Source organism: Rhynchophorus ferrugineus, unplaced genomic scaffold, assembly GCF_030347505.1.
Source record: "Rhynchophorus ferrugineus isolate W39M unplaced genomic scaffold, kcgeb_rfMv2 rfM1, whole genome shotgun sequence".
NCBI classification, from domain to species: domain Eukaryota; kingdom Metazoa; phylum Arthropoda; class Insecta; order Coleoptera; family Curculionidae; genus Rhynchophorus; species Rhynchophorus ferrugineus.
Window position 1 is genome coordinate 95,209,012 of NW_027472580.1, and position 12,378 is coordinate 95,221,389.

General features: G+C 32.5%; 1 protein-coding gene across 2 annotated transcripts in view; it reads right to left on the reverse strand.

The window, feature by feature from the left end:
* Window positions 1-4,508: 4,508 nt before the first annotated feature.
* LOC143193013 (uncharacterized) overlaps window positions 4,509-12,378 on the reverse strand; it is a 313,088-nt gene continuing 305,218 nt past the window's right edge. For both annotated transcript variants that reach the window (XM_076398939.1, XM_076398933.1), the window contains exons 9-11: window positions 7,539-7,793; window positions 4,852-5,004; window positions 4,509-4,798 (exon numbers count right to left, since the gene is read on the reverse strand). In XM_076398939.1, coding sequence (XP_076255054.1) covers window positions 4,640-4,798; window positions 4,852-5,004; window positions 7,539-7,793 — 567 coding nt within the window. In that variant the 3' untranslated portion in view covers window positions 4,509-4,639. The remainder of the gene's footprint in view (window positions 4,799-4,851; window positions 5,005-7,538; window positions 7,794-12,378) is intronic.

The window sequence follows — 12,378 nt, forward strand, 5'->3', positions numbered from 1 at the left end:
CATTCCTATAATTTGTACTCCGCGCTAGGCGCTTGGTGATTCATTTACATTTCATTCATATACAATGAGTATTTTTATATGTTGATTGAATGCTTATTGATCGATTTTTATTTAAAAATGTACAACATAAATAATACTTTTTTAAAATTACTGAAATTTCGGCGAAAATATTTAAATTTTGAAATATAACACAACTTTCCAATCTTTTCATTGTTATTTTATACTATTTATAATAATTTAAAATTTACGAGATTTGATGCCTCTTGATATATATTTTAATAGAATTTCGACATATCAAAATAGTTGCAAACTACATGTTGATATAATAATTATTAGATTTAAAATTGTTATATTGTTACATAGTTAACAACTTTTAAGTTACATGTTTTCAGATATGTTTGTGATGAACATTTTAGATATTGCTACCAAAACTTTTACTAAAACACATTTAATAAGAAAACAAAGAAAGAAATCCGCGACTCAGGATTAATACATATTGACGAATTTCTATTAGAAAGAAAGTCGACGCAAAGTGTTAATATAGGCCAAAAAACGGAACTATTTTCTTGTATATATTAGACAGGAAACAGGAAATATTCTCCATCTTGTACTTAGAGAATTACAAAAAGAACTGGATATAGTGCTCGAGCTGCCGAGAGTGAACGAATGAAGCAGGTCCAGACATTCCTAATAGAAGAATGCCTATATACGTCATTGCTGCACATGTAATAACATAATTAGGTATATAATTTATTTAATCACTATCCTCATATATTATTTTATCATTTAACTGAATATGTTTTATAAAAAAGGTTTATAAACCATCGATTTCAAATAAATTTGATTATTATAAATTGCTAAAAACACCCTTCAGGTTCAGGCATTGTTTAATATAGTTGATCGATTGCTTTCTCAATATCAATACAATTAACTAATCTAGAATCAGTGTGACTTTGCGTTAATAATCAATATAATGTAACACTATATATAATTTAGTTATATTCCAATTATATAAAATGTCCTGTCTCTAAATACTCTTGTCTCTGTATTATTAATTAAATGAAATATAAGTTTCACATACATTTTTGTAGTTACATACGGTAAATAGATAGACTAAACTAATATCCAAATCTTTTGAAACAACTGATTGAACATAATTTTTGATTTATTGATTTTTGTAGAAAACGCTATTCCTTTAATTTTAAAACAAAAAAAAATTATCTTAAAACAATTGAAATATATTGGATATTGCTTTTTTTTATTCCTTTCAAACCCCAGATATTGTACAGAATCTCTTGTTTGTTTTATTCTATCCTATTAACTAGAAATCGATTTGTTTTAATCGAATTTCAACAGATATCCAAACAGTTTGTGCAATATATGATTTAATTAAGTTTGAATAACGCAAACCGTTCGATTTTTTTAAATGCTTTTATCTGTTATCTAGATGGTAATTGTATATATTAATCAGATTTAATCCCTCTAAAAGTGAATTTCAAATATTGGGTTTTATATAGTTTATATATAAAAGTTTATATTCGAATTTCATTACTTTAACTTCAAAATCATACAAACCACAAACTGTCAGATATTGGATAATTTAAATAACTAAATGTACATTTATATTCATTCAAATGTCAATTAGTTCAACCAAATTTAATAGTGCCTGAATAATAATTTAAACAAATTGTATCTATAGGATGAACGGGGGACAGATCTATTTAAATCATCAATAAAATAGAATAAAAATTAATCATTAGTTTGTCATTATTGCATTTGAGAAAATAGGAGAGATACTGTATTCGTATTTATATTCTAATTGTAATTGGTTTATGTTATAATTACTGTCGTGGTTTTATTTTCCTCTCAAGATGTTCGGAGTTAAAATAATGTTAGCAATACCCTATATATAAAAATAAAGTTGTAATTTTTATTAAAAATCGCGTTTTATTAATAAAAAAACATACTGACCCAAATGTAAGCTATAGAACACTGAAAACAACACTCGGTGAATTTAAATAACCTTATGTAATAAAACAGAAAAAAATAAACCAGAAACATTTTTCATTTTCGATCCGGCAGAAATAAATAAAAAGGAAAAGTGGTTTGCCGTTCAGCAAAATTCTGGATGTATAGGCAAAAACAACATTTTATTGTTTCGTAAACCATTTTAAGGTAAAATAAATATAAATAATAGTGAAAGTTTTAAATGCTAATTCATTTTAAAGTTTGAAAACAACATGAATTTTTGTCTTTTGTGTTTAGATTGTTGCCAAGCAATATAGCGAAAAAAAATTGAAAATGATGCCGAAATACCTACACAGACAAAAATATTATGAATTAAAAAAATGCACTCATTAGTCATTATTAGAAAGAGATACAAACAAAAGAAGAATGTTTCAAAACCATTGGTAATATAAATGGTTCATTTTGATTATATTATTCAAATTATAACAGTAGCAAAAGAAATATTAGAGAAATAAAGATAAAAATCAGATTCCAATTGAAGTCATAGTATGAAAACTGTTTGTAATACTTTATTTTATATAATCTTATATATGTGGAATCAAAAATATTTGGTTTATTGCTAAAATATTGTACAAAGGGTCAGCTGACTTGTTCATTTTTTGAAGAAACTTGTTATTTGGTTTTGTCATATTTCTATCAAAGGAAATCTTTTGTACATAAACTGTATAGAAAGAGAATAATCAGGCTAGCGAAAAAGCAAGATTTACAATAGAAAAATCTGTTTTATTAAAATAATTTTAAGAAATCTCAACTGAATGGTTTTAATAGTATGGGTCTACTTGTAACACGCCACCAGTGTAGATTCTGGTGGTAGATTTCTTTCTAAAGTCTTCAACAGTAACTTAAGAAATACATTCGAATTACGAAAATATTTGTAAAGAAATTAATGCGATTTTTAGAACGAGGAAGAAGAAGAAGTTTTTAGAAATTTTTGAAAATTGTACTTAAAAAAAATATCGTCAGACATGTGACAACAGGCAAGGGTTACACCGTTTGTGCTTTGTCTTCATGAGAGTTATAAACGGATATGAGGGCTATAAAAGTAATTATTACTAAAGGTATAGAGCATATGTATAATAATATTCCATATACATAACCTCATTTTTTAATTGAACAATTGCAGTTATTCTATAGAAAAGTCAACAGTGTTATCAAATGAATCTACCAATATTTGCAATTTTTTTACGGTTGAAGACAATCGCGAAGAACATAGGCGAAGAAAATATAAGAAACATTTTTCATACAAAATAACAAGTTCCAACCTTAGGAGTCACATTAAAACTAATTATCATATGCTATCATTAACGTGTGGAAGATTTCTAATACAGAAGCAGTTTAACAAAAACTGGTAATGAGGTTACTCTCTTTCTCAACTTCTTGTCAACATTTTTTTAATTACATACCAAAAACTGTGGATGATTTGAAACTAGAAATTGAGCATCCAGTTATAAGCTTTATTAATTTCTATTAAATTTGTAACATCTTTTGGCTTTCTGTACCTCTTTGAAGTTAATAACAATATATTTTGAGTTTTAATTATTTAGGATCCTTCTGTATGGATTGCTCGATTTTAGAGATGATTTGTTGATGATGAAAAATAAGTTTTTCACCACCTTAGTAGTTCTAATAATTAATGTTTAAGATCCATCATACTATCACCTTCTACGACCTTATTATATTCTATATTCTGGACCAGTATTAGTAAGCTACCGAGCGGCATATTTTATTTTACTCATAGTGGAACTAACACACTTGGTTATGAGCACGTGATGCTAAAATATGGTAGTACCCTTTGTCGCGGTCGTATCGTTTTCCACTAGGAAACGATGAGAGGCAATGTTTCGATCACCTGGGAGATATGTTCAAGGGGCGGGGAGAGGGAATTTATAGCGTTCCGCTTCGCGTACGCTCTCGTTTTAGTACGGGGGACATAAATCTGGACTGTTTCTGACTCTGGGCCATTTTTAACGAGGCACGACATTACCGCGCGCTCGCTAAATGTTTATACAGGCGTGTGTGTGAGTGTGTACGTTCGTATGTATACGTAAAGACAGGAAATGTATTTAACGCGTGGGGCAGATGGGCCTGGAAACGTCAAAACTTTAATATAACCCGCCCTTAAGCAGGCAATTAAAGAGGGTTGCTTTACAGTCGAATAGAAAGGGGAGAGTTACGATATATATCGTGTAAACTACATGTTTAATGTGGCAAACATCATTTGTACGGCAGGAGTTTATGGATCTCGATGGACATAACCGGAAAATCAGATCCGCCAGCGCAGAAAAGTGGCAAGATACTGATGGAAATCGTTTGAGGAGATTGGGATTTTGATTAAATCCTCGGGGCCGAAGAGGAGGAGGGAATTATGCCTTTCTTATTTCGTGAAAAGGGTTGTCATTTTTATAGACACACTTATATGAACGGGTCCAGTTTCCATTCCCATCTTTTTATTTTAAATAGATAGTATTCTGGTCTAAAAATTCAGACAATGTATATTCTTCCAGGAGCTTAAAATGTTCTTTCTAATATCTTTAATATTGTACCACTTTATTGATTGTTTATCTTCCAGACCAGAATGCTTCCTTCGAGTATTAACGCTTGATGTCCTCTTTTAATTGATCGTCATCGTGTTAGTCATACTGGTGATAAAGTGCGGATGACCGGATCTATCTGCCAGCTCGCCACTCTGGATGGAAAAGTGACGGTAGGACATGTATTCGGGTGGTGCTGGCGGTTGTTCTCGCTTCACGGCCCTCCGTTGCTTCTTCACCTGCAAAAATCCAACTGAATCTACCTGTTTCGCTTTTCTCGACGTTCTGTCACCTTGAGGTACCCCAGGATCGAGACCAGGATGACAAACACGATGAAGCCCATGCAACAGCCGATGATCAGGCCGAGGCGGCGAGTAAGTATGGATTGTACGCCCATTGAGTGGTCTGGAATGATTGTCAGGTCGGGAGCTCCAAGCGTACTGACCTGGAAGAACATCGAAAAGAGATTTATATCATAATGCTTGTTGTGTAACATTTTCGTTTATTATACGATACAGGAGGTTAGTTCCAAAAGTACTTAAACCGTTTAATTTGAATAAACAGTGATATTTAATATCTAAGATTTTATTCAAAGTTTTTTTTTTCGTAATTCTTAGATGTTTAGATATATCGCTAGTATAGAACATGTGGAGACATATACTACAACGTTACCTTGGGACACTTTTTTTTTCTTAATTATTTCTGAACATTTTAATGATGGAACTAGGGTTTGTGTTGAGAGAACTAATGATTTTAAGATGTAGGATGGTGATTAGAAAATACAAGATTAGAGATTATAGATTAAAGATTACCAATCAAATATTATTAACAAATTTTGTCGAAAACTTGTGCCACATTTAAGAGAACAGAGTTTAAATTTCTGTTATTCTAAAGACCTGTTCCATTGTCTTTTCTGAATCCCAACTGATTGTAAATACAATTTCTATCCCAACAATTACAATATATACTCAATTAGTTTCGAAACAAATATTTGTAGATAATTAGGGCTGTATAATTTAAATTTATTTAGTTGTTTAGAAGTATCGAAATGATAGATGGACCGAAATGGTTGAGCTCCTCACAGAAGAATTCATTCAACCGTCAGACATGTCTAAAGTACTGGAATCTGCGTCTCTGAATTTGTTTCTCAACTGTGCAACATTGATTGTCGAATTTTAAATGAAGTACTCCATTTCGCAATTGATCTCGGAGAGAAACATGTAGGAGATGCCGTAAACGTCGCATTAGAAAGACCAAACTTACAAATGTTAATTTTAATAGCGTCCAAGTCTCGAAACCATTCAGACAAGATAAGGTTAGGAAAGAAGCAGATTGTCACTTAAATTTTTCAGAGGATGTTCACATTGCCACAAGGATCAGAATTGCGAAAGAAGGTAAACTATTTATTATCAGTATGCATTTGTGTATATAAGTCTAAAATTAACTTTAAATAAATATCTAGGCTTTAAAAATTTCTTAAAATGTTTATCTAAGCTGTTAAACATTTCTCTTGGTATTAGATGGAATGCCTATGCTTTCTTTGGGTTCATATTTAGTATTATCTCATTGGTTAGCTCCTTTGGAGTAAATAGTGTGTTATGTTTGGATTTGCTAGTCATGATTATTAACTAGTTATATACTTCAGCTGGATGATTAGTAAATAATAATGTTTTTGATTATTATTTAATGATTTTTCTTGATTGTTTTCGAACGTAAGTTATTGAAATATTTATATGCTGATAGCTCTTTAGATAGAAATTCATTGATTTCATTTAATCTTTTGGATATATCATCTAACCTTTTGAATTTTATTGTTAAGTATGGTTTTGTAAAGAGAATTATCAATTCCATATCACATGTTTTTAAAAATGACTCTGAATAATAGCGCGTAAAAAGGCCCCTACTGTTAAACGCAACGGGTACTAATTGCTAGATGCAAAAGTAAGTAAGAATTCTAAAAAAATAGGAAATATTCTAGAGTGCTTGCTATGCATTGGTGATCATGATGATAAATCATCGATTATGATTATAAGTAACGCGTGTTTCATGAATTTCATAGCTTATTTCAAGGAACAATCTTTTCTTAGTTACCAAATTCAATTTCGGTTTAACTTCATCAATCTTTGCTGCAATAGAACTGTAGTATATTGTTGATTTGTTGATTTTTTTTTGAGTGAAAATCGTTCGTCTCCTTGATGTTTCTTTGTTTATATGCCAATGTTTTGAGAGTTCCCATTTTGCCAATGACTTTTCCAATAAAAGTAATTCAAGTTGCAAGCATTATGTAATGCCATTTTGCTTTTTTGAAATCCTCCAACACTTACCCTTCCAACAGAAGCGTAAATTGTTATTAGTCATACAAAAGCTTTATGAGACTCATACGCATTTGAGTATGAGTTAGTTCAATCAGGAGTTTGATGGGCTTCGATATTTGAATGTTCCATTTTTCTATAACGAAATATTACAATTCGTATTGATAGTTAAACTGTCAGTTAATGCAGATGAGAGTTAAAACGATCAAATTTACCTGTTTCCTATGTGAGCCTCTTAATATTACGGTGAATATATGGTACTAATTCATTCAATTACAGTAATTTTATAATAATTTTAACGGTAATCGTCATCTGCATACCAATTTGATTGCTTTTATATCTACCCTCGTAATATAAAACGAAAACATCGGGCAAACTTGTCGGTTTATTATAAATCATAAATTATTGGCACGAACAATGATTGAATAAAGTTTGAAATGATGGTCCCTTGTAGTACTGCAACATGTGTTCGGCCATCAATCAGATAATGAAGTATTGTTTAATTTAGGAAGGACGTGAGTTGTTTAGCGATTTGGTTCGATCCTGCGGCTTTGAAATTGTGATGATTACGCATTCGAAATACCTGTTTATAATGCGAATTTAACCGATTTCCCGATAAACTATGCCGGCCGGCGATTAGTTAACATGCGGGGCCGTGTTCCCTCACCTCCGCGCATTTGCTGGTCGTGGAGTCGACCAGGAAAGGCAGCAGGGCCTCCCCAAATGTCTCCAGGCCGTCTTGTTTCGCTAGGGTGTCGTTATCAGTCGGTCTTCGCGCTGCTAGTCTCGATTCCGCCGTCGCTCTTCTTTGAGTGTTGGCCCAGTTACCCAGAGCCAGGACGCAGACCAGGTATCTGGTGCCTGGATAGAGTCGGGCAAGTTTGAACGATCTGGCAGATCGATCTAGTAATTTTCCCCTAATCTGAAAACATACAAAAAACTATATAAGTAATAATAAGTGTTAAAAAAGTTAAAAAGTTATATGTGAGTCCATCTGCCGGTTCCATCGTAAAGTTTGACATTTTTGACGATATACGGACTCAGAACGCTTTATCACACGGACGCTATTTGTTTATTTTATATTTAGTAGAAAGCTCTTCGTCTCGGCAAAAATGGAACTGAATCGTGAACATCTTTGTGATTTTTTACGATTTTCGACGTGAACAAGGGAAATCAACAAGAGACGCCGGATTATTCTTTATCATGACAATACGAGCTCTCACACATCGGCTCAAACAAGAGACTACTTGAGCACTCAAAACATCGAATTGATGGGTCATCCGCCATACATCCCTGATTTGACACTCAATGACTTCTTTTTGTTCCCATCCGTGAAGAATAAATTGCGTGGTCAGCGATTTTCATTGTCCGAAGAAGCTATTACGGCGTTCAAACATCATGTTTTGAAGATACCTCATTCGGAATGGAATGGAATAAATCTTTTGAAAAATCGTTTAAGCCTATGCAAATGTGTGTCGATTATTATTGTAAGGACATAATAAAATAAATTCGCAGTTTAACTATTTGTTTTTTCCTATTCCCGAAATATAAATAGTGACCCTCGTATTACAATCAAGACTAAAATGTATAGATCTGAGAGTTACACACGTTACAATATGACATTTATAAACTTGAGGTTTTTCAAATGCGATGTCTAAGGCAAATTATACATATTTTAATTCAAGATCGTGTTAAAGATGAAGTAATTTCTTTAAGATCAGGGCACAGTTGAGGAATATATTCTGAGGCTTAGACTATAGTGTCTTACAATACCTTATGTTACAAGTATGTTGAATCAAAAGTGAACAAATTCCTCATTGACATCTTTAGCGAAATTGATTTTTTGGTATACAGCGTATCATTTTCAGAGAAGGATAATAGAAAACGGCCTGAAAATTGGGAGATTAACATTGTCCGACGTCAGAGCAGCTACAGCCGCTCGCCAACTCTAGCGAGATTTATTGAAGAACGTTGGAAGTCTTGCACCATCAATAGTAGTGTATTGGTTAGGAGGTAGATGAGAGATTGGTGATGATGACTATAATGATGACAATGGAGAGGAGATATAATTTGAGGCTTTAATTTCTGTTTCGAAATTGTATTGAAACTATATCTGGAAATATTTTAAAATGATTGTTTCTTTTTTTTTTGTTTATTTATTGTGGCTCTATTTCATAGCACTCGTTGAATATGTATGTATCGATTGTTTATATATTAATGACTAATATATTATCATAAAGTATAGTTCAATGTCATTAAATAACAGCGGCTCGTGATAATAATAAATGATAACACATTGCGTTATCTTGTTGGAATTAGAATTAATTAAATCTAAAAAATCAGTTAGCATGTCTCTTTATCATTCTAAAAATAGTGTTATATTTTCTGTGTTAGATTTCTTTGCCTGGAGGAACATTTTTTCTCTGTTACATGTCATATTAATTTTAACTAACAATTATTATATCAAATAATAATAATAAAATTGTAATATTAATGATCGAGATAAGATAACAGCACATACCAATTAAGCAAGTGGAATGACCTTACAATGTAAGAAATAGTAAATAACTTTTTTTTAAAGATAGATATAAACTGTTATATAATATATATATAAATATTATTAGTTTAAATATATATAAATGAGCTTTTGTTAGTATCGCTAAAACTCGAGCACTGATTTGGGTAATTTCGATTTCGACGCATTTGTGGAAATCCAGGAAGTCGTAAGAAAAAATAGAATAACTGAGATCAAAATGGTACAGACAATAATTTTGTTTTATCGTAAAATGTGTCCCTATTACTAAAATCAGTAGTTTCACTATAACAAAAAATCGACATTTTTGTTGCTTGACAAATATTTATGAGTGAATTCGAAAATTTATTTTGTAGTTATAAATGTTGAATACTAAGTAAAACTATCAGCCACTATAATCAAACTGCAGTTAGAATATCTAATATATTAATTATTCAAGATATATTATCAGCATTGACCATTTCAAAGCAAATGTATGTATTTTTTAATAGGTACGATTCAATAACGTAAAAATGAAGTGAAAAATAAAGACATATATGTCATATGTGGTGTGTTAACGGTAATTTTGGATCGTATTATAATTGCAGTCGAGTAAACCTTCAATAAGAATAGTGTTGAAATATGTGGTAAATTTTTAGGACAAAGCGTACCTTCTAAACGTATTTAATAGTTGTTATTATTTAGTTATAAGTACAGGGCGTGAGAACTTTCCTTACTTTTTTTATTAACAATGCCAAGGAGAATATGACCTGACTTATAATGGAAATCAAGTGAGGCCAGTGAGATATAATAGTCCCATTGACTTGTAACAATTTGAGAGTGACTGGAAATGAAATTGATAACGGCAACGAGTTCGTATACATCAAGCTGCAAGTATGACACAATGAAATTTAACGATTTCGTAGACGAAGTCCTTCTGTGATTCAGGAGTGAACAGTATTTCATTACCGCCCAGTTATTATATAAGTTACGGTGCCCACAAATCATTTAAAATTGGGGAAATGATAATGGTTTGTCAATATTATAAGGTATTAAAATACAGCGGTAAATCTTCTGGGTTATGTTGTACCAGTGAGTAAGTAAAAGGCCATACTTGGTCTTACCACGAGATTCTAACTACTTCTACCAATTTTTAAGAATATAATAGCTGTGTCTAGATGATGTCGTTTGGCACAACGAATACAAAGTTTACATAAAAGTTTTTTTGTAAAGTTCAAATTTGTATCAGATGTAACTTAATGATATCTCAGAGAGACATTTATAACTTATATATTAGAAGACCTGTTATCACTACCACATGCACATACCGTCTACTCTTATTCTTATAACTCTATAATTCTTATATAAGTGTATGTCATGGGCAATAAATTGATAGGCCTTGTACTCAGGTCAAAGAACTACAGACGTTTATTTATCAGAACAACGGTTTATTCAAGATGTTCAATATGCCATTAGATCGAATTTTATTTGATATTATTATTAGACCTAATATCATTTTGTCATCATCGACATCATGGAAGTGTTATTGTTATCGTCGAAGAAATTTGCAAGATAGATGTAGGTGATATGAAGTTCACCGGATCATCTAGACTAGATATATAAGTCCCTTTTTCAAAAAAAGCATTGAGGGGTTCAGATGAGTTTTTTTTAGGACAGTGTTTCATAATTTATATATGAAAAAAACATTAAACCTTCGACTAATTGAGCCGAGTTGGGTCTTCCAGGCATTGTATGTAATATAAAACAAAATAAATATATAATTCAGGGGACAATAACAAAATAACAAGCTTTTGAGCAAAGCTCTCATTTTCGTACTTCCCAAATCAGATTGCGCATTTAAAAGGAAATCGAAACAAAGTTTTCCGGACCCGTTTGTCTTTTTTTTCTCTCTTTGTGTGTGTGTGTGTTTGTTTGATCCAACTGATAACCGGTAATTCGAGAGGAACTTTCCCTTTATCGTGGCGGATCACTTTGGAATCCCGCCCACCCGAAACGAAAACAAAAAAACCCGTATACGTCTTAAAACGGCTTTTTCTCCCGGTAAAGTCAATAAAAAAATTATACCGACGCCAAACAAATCTCCAATACGCTTTTACGGCCCAATCGAATTACCTCGGGCTTCCTGGAACGTCGGGGCGGGTTGCGACGAGGAACAACGGAAAAACAACACGCATACACGGATACATCCGTGCCGTACGATAATGGTCGGGAAAAAGACAGGGAGTGCGGAATTAGAGGGCGCTCTCGTCTCCTTTGTTTTTCCGCGTCTCTTTCTGTTACGCACACACGCACAAGCGCATTCCAAATCGTTTCCCTTCTACTTAAGTAGCGGTGACTGATTTAGACGTATAATATTTTTCGATGGGGTCATTTTTCAGTCGGGGGGATACGCGACGTGGGAGTTCCGAATGGCGTTCCTCGCGGGACCGTCGGGAACGAGCTCGGAGATTGACTGTATTTGTAAAGATTCCCGTGATGGGATTTAACTTTTATCTCTCGCCGAGTTAAGTCGTAAATGCTTTGATTTCGAAAACACTATCAATATTTTTAACCTTCTCTTTAAATATAGCATATTTAAAAGTAAAACAATAACTGCCGATAAAATATCATTGGTATCGCTAACGAATTCGACAGTTTTGACAACACATGTTGCGAAAGAACGTTATTGTTGTTCTTGCACGAATGTATGCCTCCTTGGCAGCGCAGTGGTAAAGGCTACAGAACGGTCCTCCTACTGTTTCTATAGTCCCGGGTTCAAATCCTGCTGGGGCATGGTCGTAAAACCTATGTTTGTAACTGTCCTAAGCAAGAGTGCAAAATCCGACAAGGAAAATGATCTCAGTCACGCCAGTAACCAGGCTGGGTAAGATCGGATGTCTTCTGGGATGATTTCTAAAGTAAATGTTGAGGACCGTGGTTCGGAGCCTCTATATATATATATATATATATATATATATATATATATATATATATA